This window comes from Haliotis rufescens, unplaced genomic scaffold, assembly GCF_023055435.1.
Source record: "Haliotis rufescens isolate VD_foot unplaced genomic scaffold, xgHalRufe1.0.p SCAF_8, whole genome shotgun sequence".
NCBI lineage: Eukaryota > Metazoa > Mollusca > Gastropoda > Lepetellida > Haliotidae > Haliotis > Haliotis rufescens.
The window spans coordinates 33092586-33102643 of NW_025964372.1; the positions used below are offsets into that span (position 1 = coordinate 33092586).

A 10058-nucleotide genomic window follows, 5' to 3' on the forward strand; every position below is an offset into this window, starting at 1 on the left:
AGAACTCTATGTATACGCTGTTAAGAGACTAATCTACGATATTTCAAAAACGTTTTCATTATACATACTCGTGTTACTCAAAATACTTTCTCAAAGGCCTGTATGTCCACTGGTATGTGTTTTCGATCACGTAGTTGTCGATTGGTCACACTTACCTACCTGAAGTGACACTATGTCAAAACAACTTTTGATTGCGTATTATCAGCTTTCAGAATATGTGCCGTGTACAGGTGAATGAATATAGAGCATAGTGAGTGAGTGAGTGAGTGAGTGAGTATGGTTTTACGCCGCTTTTAGCAATATTCCAGCAATATCACGGCGGGGGCACACCAGAAATGGGCTTCACACATTGTGCCCATGTCGGGAATCGAACCCGGGTCTTCGGCGTGACGAGCTAACGCTTAAACCACTAGGCTACCCGACCGCCCCTGTAGAGTATAGACACACAGTGTACAGCATCACACTTCGTTGTATCATGGACAGGTTAGGCCACAGTTTGGATTGTGAATTCTTCAGTTTAATTTCCCTCAAATGTGAAACTTTGTACCATATTGCTAAAATGTATTTGTTGTTTATTAATATTCAGTTGAACAGATGCGGTTATTGTGTTTTGATACCTCTGACTTATCATATACTTCAGTTCAATTCCTTATTTGTGAGGTGAGATGAAGTGGGGTTTAAAGTCGCGTCCAAGATCATTGCACTTATACAGCGATATGCATGTGTGTGTGTGTGTGTGTGTGTGTGTGTGTGTGTGTGTGTGTGTGTGTGTGTTCGTGTGTGTGTGTGTGTGTGTGTGTGTGTGTGTGTGTGTGTGTGTGTGTGTGTGTGTGTGTGTGTGTGTTCGTGTGTGTGTTCGTGTGTGTGTGTGTGTGTGTGTGTGTGTGTGTGTGTGTGTGTCCGCTTGTACAAACCCGGACTGATGCCGATTTATAGTTCTGGCTCTTTGAGATACCATGCCTTGTTTTAGCCCCTTAATGCCGAGACTGGGTAACAACAAGTACCATCTTTTAACACCTTTTGATATGACGCGGGCGGACGTTCTACCACTAGACCACTGGGGCGGTCCAATTCCTTATTGTATGAAAGGCCACGGGACCATATACAATGGAGTTACATTACACATTTTATTAGACACAAAGTGAAGGTAACAATTACTTTCGCGACAAAAACGCATGAGTGAGTGAGTGAGTATGGTTTTACGTTGCTGTATATATGTACATATGTATATATACTCTCTCTGTATCACATGTTGTTATTTATGGGGCCAGGGATCAAAAGGGGGCGTTTTGCCTGTTATGTGTAGTGGGCCCGTTTGCTATTGTCACAATGACTGACGATAGTCGAGGATTTAATTTGGAAGAGCTGACTGCTTAAAACAGAAAGAGTGAGTGAGTGAGTATGGTTTTACGCCACGTTTAGCAATATTCCAGCAATATCACGGCGGGGGACACCAGAAATGGGCTTCACACATTGTACCCATGTCAAGAATCGAACCGGGGCTTCGGCGTGACGAGCTAACGCTTTAACCACTAGGCTACCCGACCGCCCCACAAAACGCTGTTTCTAACGCAAATACACAGATCATAACAACAACATCTACCTGAAAGCGATGGTTTAACTGCTGGGGCAAAGTATAGGTTGTCTGTAAACGTAATGATAAACTTCAATTAATGGGGATCATATTGGATCCCCTCAAACTCAGAAATATATGTAGTGTTTTTTAACATAATGATATACCTCAATTAATGAAGCTCATATCACAGTGGAGTGGAGAAGCCTGAACAAAGGGTTAGTAGACATGTTGACCGACGAAGTCAGTAGTATAGACAAAAGGGTGAATCCAGTATAAACACTAGGATTATGACTGATTGGGGTCTTTTATGAGTTTATCGTACGCCGGGGGTATGTAAAGCCTTGGTCAAGGTTGGTTGACGGTTGGATGATCATTTATCAGAACAACTCGCTTGAGTTCTTTGTCTCTGTATTCTGCTATCCAAGCAGTTCAGTTGTCAGTTAAGCAGTGTATAATTCAACAAATAGTCGACATGGATCCAACTTTAAATGTCATTTCTTCGGGCCTGGGTCCCGTTACCCAAAGGTTGAAGCCAGTAATATAAACAAAATGATTATGACTGAGTTGATGGTACGACAGGGATATGTAATAGCCTTGGTCAGGGTTTATTGACGGTTAGAGTAATGTTATTGAAGGTGATAAAAAGCCTCAATTAATGAAGCTCCAGCTGTGATATAAATGTACATTGTCTATTCTCATTTTCCCATTTTATCAACTCTGAAAATAAATGTTGTGAAAATAACAGGAAATAAAAAGATGACCAACTTCCCTACATACTTTATTTACTTAATTAAAATCACTGCTTTAAGTGTGATGAAACTATTGACTTAGTTCAACTAAACGTCTTTTGGATAATAACACAATCCTTTCTTGAACCACACTCCTACGTCCGTGTATGCTTTCCTATACTTGTCCTTGTTCCACAGCCTATCACATATTTCACACATTGCTCTGGCATCACTGTGATATGCCATATAGGTTATGACTCCATTCTGTACAATAGGCCATTCTTCAAAAATGGGTTCATATTGGTCTTTGAGACGAACGAGTTGAATATATTCCTCGTCATTCTTATCCAACATATTGATGTGATTTGCCAGTGCCTTGGGCGATTCAAAATCTGCTGCGTTCAAAAAGGTTCCCTCTGGAGCTACGCTTCTGTAATCTCCTCCTCCCCGAACAATCACTATCATGTTTGCGTTGTAATAACGAAAGAATTTTTCTGTAATATAATCTTTGCAGAAAGCGTTTTCAAAGGCGAGGTAGAACTTATACTCTGTTCCAATTGTTTCAAGACAAGAGCTATCATTTAATCTTGCACATGTCTTCGAACCACATTCGCCAAATATATCGACCCTGACATATTTGTTCAACTCCGCAACATATTTATGGCGTAGGCTCATAGTGTGGCAATTACTCACCAGCCAGGCAACAACACCTTTCTTTGATGCCAAAATATTTGTGTAATTTTTTGACAAAGATACTGTCCTTTTATGAAACATGCCATTTTTGTCTCTTTCGAAATATCCATATGGAGCTCTTACATCGGCATCTTCTCGGTAGTCCATTGTCCAGTTGAAAGTGTCTTTCCAGTGTTCATTGTAAAGATTCATATGTCTAGCCCAGAGGTGAGGGGATTCGTGATTATGTAGAAGCCATACTTGATTCGGTAGTTTAGGAGGAGGTTTATAATCTCGAATAAGCTGTGCAGTGAACACAAGAGCGTCACTTTGATTATAAAATGCCCTGTTTGTTGTCACTCGACACTTAACTTCCGGACAATGGCGAAGCTTGTGAAGTTGAGATAAAACTGGGTGATATCTCGTTGGGACATACCATAGAATAACTTTAGTATCTAGAGAAACAGGAACAGTGGCTTCTTCTATAACATGTAGCCTTCGCAACAGTTTCAAACTCCTCACTTCACCATCACTCAGATGAATGGCCGGCATGGTTCTATAACCAGCGCTGTACCCAGAAGAGATAATGGTACCGCCGGACAGATGACTCTGCAAGGAATTCAGCGAAAGTGAACTATCATGAGAGCTGATATGCTGTTTACTTCGGTCAGTCAGTTTAATCCCAGAACGCAATACATTCTTTCCCTGCTTTCCCCAATCAGGGATGAGTGGAGAAGAATCTTTGTTTCCAATCATATCCCTGGTAAAGTATATTACCAGCATACAGCTGAGCACCAAGGCAAACAGAAATCGGAGGGAGAGTTGCTTCATTATCTTTGAGCCACACCTACAACAGAAAGTAAGAGGTGAATATACAGCGACCAAAAAATATATACTACTCAAAAGAAATTAAAGAACATCCGATTTTCTCATATTAATATAATAAATCTCCCAATGCACGACTGATTACCTGCAGTTAAAAGTTAATCTTTTCTTTTAATGTTCTTTGTAGTTTTCGTCCAGGATTTTTGGGTTTCCCTCGAGTTGAAGTTTGAACACAACAAACTATTTCTCCCAAAGATGGGTTGGGTCCTTTTTAAAATCACACACCCTTTATGACAAGATAACAAGATGAAAAAAACCACTGTTAACATTGTGATATTGTAATGTCGCATTAAAAGTATTTTAAGTAAGTGAGTAAGTGAGTCTTTTGTTTAATGACACTTTGAACAGTGCTTCAGTTGTATCAATGCATGTCCTGATCCGGGGTAGAACAGGTCTTCAGCAACCCATGCTTGCCGTTAAAGGCGACTATGCTTGTCGTAAAAGGCGACTAACGGGATCGGGTGGTCAGGCTCGCTGACTTGGTTGATGCATGTCATCGATCCCAATTGCGTGGATCGATGTTCATGATATCAATCACTGGATTGTCTGGTCCAGACTCGACAATTTACAGACCGCCGTCATATATCTGGAATATTGCTGAGTGCGGCGTTAAACATCAAACCAACCAAATCAACCAACCTGATCAGATGGACGTATGAGCAGGCCCAATGTTATGCAGATCTTAGACGTTTACCACTTTGGTGACACCAACGAGCACGGGTCATGTGCTGATAAACCACAAGCATAACCAGGCTATATCTGGGATTACGATCATAGTTATAATGGCACTCAAGCGATCGTGGTTAAATTGTCCGCTCGTCATATCGAAGGCACGGGTGCGATTCCCAAATTGGACACAATGTGTGAAGTCCATTTCTATGTCCCCCGCCGTGATATTGCTCGACTATTGCAAAAAGCGGCGTGAAACCATATTACTCACTCACTCAAGGGATGCAGCTCTCCACAGGGAATTGCGGTGCCTTAAGCCGAATGGGACACCCGTGCCTTCTATTCAATGACAATATATATGAATGTCCGTCTATAACAACAAACACAGGATCGGCACTCTGCAATCTCATTAAAATCAGATATCAGTTCTCGCTATCGCAAAATAAAGATCTGAGGACATCCCATAACGGGTCACATCAGAACCACCTTTTATCCGACCAATCAAAGCGTCGCTCATCAGATCATGAAAGTGACAGTGGGAATGTGTTTTCTAATCATGCAACCTACGTGGGAAGCACTGCCATACAATCTCAACCATATAATAGACATTCCAGAATGTTCGTTTGTTCAGTTTTCAAAATTTTAACCGAGAACTGTGTCAACATATCTTTCAAGCGTAGTCTGAAATGGAAATCGCCAGGTTGAAACGAGTGCCGAAAAGCTGGAGAAAGTGTAATTGGCTGATGACGACTTCTTGTTAGTCATTTCAGTGGTCGGGCAAAGTTCGCGAAAGGTCGTTCTGTCCCTCTCAGGGCCATTTTTGCGATCGGGTTCCGTCTTAGCGCAAACGGGCATACCTAAGACAACTGTCAACTCGTTGCGTAATAGTTCACATATATTTCAGATACAATTTAAAACACATCGGGACATGCGGAATTATACAGTATGATTGAACAAATTTAACTGTGTCTTGGGTATATTTTTAGATGCAAGACATATGTAAAATAAAAAAAATATTTCTGAGGGATTCTTTGATGAAGATCTTGAAATCATACGCGCATTCTGAATGGTTTGTCGTATTTTCGCACATAACATTCATCGAATGTCTTCTTGCAGGTTACGGAGAGGGGCGAGTGGTGACGAATGCAATAGAGAATCGTAGTGTTGTCGAATGGTATCTCTGAAAGCCATGTAACGCCACATCCCGCATGTTTGTGCAAAGAAAACATGTTTCATGGTTTATATAAATTATGTGCACATTTGTACCTAGCAACATCTATGTAAGGGTCGCGACAATCTGCAGGCCCCGTGAAGTTAGCGTTTCATAATAGGCGACTAACGGGATCGGGTGGTCAGACTCGCTGACCTCGTTGATGCTTGTCATCGTATCCCTGTTGCGTAGAACGATGTTCATGACGTCATTCATTGAATTGTCTGCTCCAGATTCGATTGTTTACAGACCGCCGTCATATAGCTGGAATATTGTTGAGTGCGGCGTCAACAACAAACAAACAAACAAACAAACAAACAAACAAACAAAACAACCATGGATAAAGGTGAATGAGTGGATGTTTTTTTACGTAACTTTCAGAAATATTCGTGCCATATCACGGTAGCTTTTTAATAATGAAGTCTGGGCCAGACAATCCAGTGATTAACATCATGCACGATTCGATTTCAGCAATTAGAATACGATGGCATTCATTAACAAAGCTAGCGGGCCTGAGCATGTTAATAATCGAGGCTGGGCCGGACAATGTTTTGTTTGTTTGATTAACGTCACACTCAGCAATATTCCGGCTATATGTCGCCTTTTATGGCAAGCATGGGTTGCTGAAGACCTATTCTACCCGGATCTTCATGGGTTGCCTGACAATGATCTACGTTATGGCGGCGCGATACACTTCTGCCTCACACCAAAAAGGAACAGAATGCGAAAAAATGCATGAGACAAGAGGTAAACATGAAACCCTCTTCCTTAGAGATAAATATGTAATTGTTCGTTATTTTTTCTCATAAAATGACAGTTTGGGCAGTTTCGGTTATTCTATACAACGTTAAAACACACAAAGACGGTTTGGATTATAGGCATTAAAGGAATGATATATATAGAGAATCTCACCCAAGTGTCTTTTGATATCAAATATATCAACACGAGTTGATAAAAGTGGGAAAACTCCGAGGCTTGCCGAGGATTTTTTCCACTTTTATCAAGGAGTGTTGATATATTTGATATCAAAAGACACGAGGGTGAGATTTTATTTATCATCCAACATCATTCTTCCAACATCTCAGTTTGTAGAAAGTAATAAGCAGTGCCTTAAGTGTAAAAAATACTGCTAACAGCTTCAGTAGCAGAGCCATTAGTGATGTCATTTGATTGTGACGTCATGGTAGCCAATGACGTCACAATGGTCTGCAAAGCATTGTGATGCAATTTCATTGCAGCGATATATACACAATGTAGATATCGCTTGATCTCAAACAAGCGATCTCTCCATTTCCTGTGGGAGACAGTTTTGGATTATATATTGGTATCGATCACCAATAGACAACACATGCGTTTGCACGAAGGACACAACCTGTTCAGGCCAACCTTGTTTCCTTGCAATATGATCTGGTTGCTGCCATAACAATCGATTCTACGGCAGATATTACATCATTTATGCATCAGGTTCACATTTCCAGGACATATCCATCGGTACACACATTAACCAGCTGCTAGGAGGCAGTAAGCATATTTACATGTACAATATAAAGACCTTTAGGCTTGATCACACTGAAACACTATCATACAGAAACAGTGCATATTTTTAAAAGGGTGGCTACATTATAACAAACAAACAAGCAAACAAGTACTATCATTATGTCCCTAGACGCTGGGGCCGCTGAGCGTTACCATTGTTTTGAACTTTGCGACATGGATGGCTATTTTTCAGCTAGCAGCAGTCCGGGCCCACTTGCACAAAGCGATCTTAGCACTAAGACTATTGTAAGCCTATGCTAAAGTATGGGAGTTAAGATCATCTTAGCGCTAAGATCGCTTTGTGCAAGTGGGCCCGGGTGTACGGCAACTGAGATGCAGTGTTGATGCGTATTGACATTATTACAGAGTGTCTCTGTATGTCTTATCCATTCAATTAATACAACTTTCATCACTATTTTTTCCTTTTAAGCCATAGGAATCTGTTTTGGCAAATATTCGGAGCTCATTATCCACTGACGCTTTGAATAAGTAAAACAATGGTAAATTCGAAAACATCATGTAGACAAATAAAATAATATTTCAGTTAATTGAGAGCAACATTAATACCTGTGAATGTACTTGGTACACATCCTGCTTCCTCGAGTTCTATGCCACAATAGACCTCTCTTAATATTTATGCACGACCCCAAAGTCAGACTCCAAAACGAGGTTTTCCCCGCATACTACAACTATGGCGTCAAAACAAATCAACACTGCACGACTATCTCGCTGGTGCCATGGATCAATAGGGGGCGTTTTGCCTGTTATGTGTAGTGGGCCCGTTTGCTATTGTCACAATGACTTACGATAGTCGAGGATTTAATTTGGAAGAGCGGACTGCTCGGTTATCACCTTAAAACAGAAAGAAGGCTGTGGAGTCGAGTAGTCTTTATTCGTGGCAGTAAAAATATATAGAGAGACAATTTTCAAACAACATTTAAATGTACAATGTAGATATGATGAAATGACTTTAACGTTTTAATGTAAACATATATTTAGTAATCACAAACCTTGGATAATAATCTTATTCCGATTTCCATGTTATGTAACACCAGTAACTTTAATTGGCATGACTTCTAAATAATCAAGATTTCGACTAACACCTAATTTACATAATGTATAATATATGTTATACATCAGGACAAATTCAATCAATAATGCATTATCATAGACCACAAAAGTTATATGGATATGTACGGTGTGGGGAGGACGGATAGATTGAATGTTTCTGAACGTTAATGGTATTAACAATAGACGTTTACATTCACGGCAATCTGTTGATCAGGTGACCCTTTTCTTATCTGAAAAGGAAGTAGCTGATTGTTCGACGTACATTATAAGTTGTGTACAGTACACTACAACCCAAACGTTTGTAGTTTGCAGTAAAATTGCGAATAATGAGCGGGTAAGTTGCACATATGTCGAGAATAATTTGCGAATAATTTGCGAATAATTTGCGAATAATCTGCAAAATCCAAGGACTTCAACGAAAACGATTTTAATCTAGGAGTTTTATGAGACTATCACGCCGTCAATGCGTGGCTGGCCATGGCAATGGTCTCCATGCATACAATGTACGCCCTGATGCTACACTGTGAATGGATTGGTACATGTAATGTTCGATAAATACATGGAATATATTCCTGCAATAATAATGCTCTCATTAAATATTCTTATTGACATGCATATTTGATTTATGATCGGCTTGCGTCGTGTCTCTTGTCTTGTACAAATCTACTTGTATACATGTTTGTACTAGCATATACTTATGTAGTGGTTTGATGAATACCACTTCGACACTGGTTATATCACAGCTGATGTATGTACATGTACTTGTATACATGTATGTACTAGGATATACTTGTGTAGTGGTTTGATGAATATCACTTTGACACTGGTTATATCACAGCTGATGTATGTACATGTACTTGTATACATGTTTGTACTAGCATATACTTTGTAGTGGTTTGATGAATACCACTCTGACACTGGTTATATAACAGCTGATGTATGTACATGTACTTGTATACATGTATGTACTAGGATATACTTATGTAGTGGTTTGATGAATATCACTTTGACACTGGTTATATCACAGCTGATGTATGTACATGTACTTGTATACATGTATGTACTAGGATATACTTATGTAGTGGTTTGATGAATATCACTCTGACACTGGTTATATCACAGCTGATGTATGTACATGTACTTGTATACATGTATGTACTAGGATATACTTATGTAGTGGTTTGATGAATATCACTTTGACACTGGTTATATCACAGCTGATGTATGTACATGTACTTGTATACATGTATGTACTAGGATATACTTATTTAGTGGTTTGATGAATATCACTCTGACACTGGTTATATCACAGCTGATGTATGTACATGTACTTGTATACATGTATGTACTAGCATATACTTATGTAGTGGTTTGATGAATATCACTTTGACACTGGTTATATCACAGCTGATGTATGTACATGTACTTGTATACATGTATGTACTAGGATATACTTATTTAGTGGTTTGATGAATATCACTCTGACACTGGTTATATCACAGCTGATGTATGTACATGTACTTGTATACATGTATGTACTAGCATATACTTATGTAGTGGTTTGATGAATATCACTTTGACACTGGTTATATCACAGCTGATGTATGTACATGTACTTGTATACATGTATGTACTAGCATATACTTATGTAGTGGTTTGATGAATATCACTTTGACACTGGTTATATCACAGCTGATGTATGTACATGTAC

General features: G+C 39.6%; 1 protein-coding gene across 1 annotated transcript; it reads right to left on the reverse strand.

The window, feature by feature from the left end:
• Positions 1-2336: 2336 nt before the first annotated feature.
• LOC124114396 (glycoprotein 3-alpha-L-fucosyltransferase A-like) lies at positions 2337-7947 on the reverse strand. The gene is made up of 2 exons (XM_046474946.2): positions 7844-7947; positions 2337-3823 (listed from the first exon to the last, which is right to left on the reverse strand). Exons 1-2 carry the CDS (start codon positions 7864-7866, stop codon positions 2413-2415), a joined length of 1434 nt encoding a protein of 477 aa, XP_046330902.2. The 5' UTR covers positions 7867-7947; the 3' UTR covers positions 2337-2412.
• Between the last annotated feature and the right edge of the window lie 2111 nt (positions 7948-10058).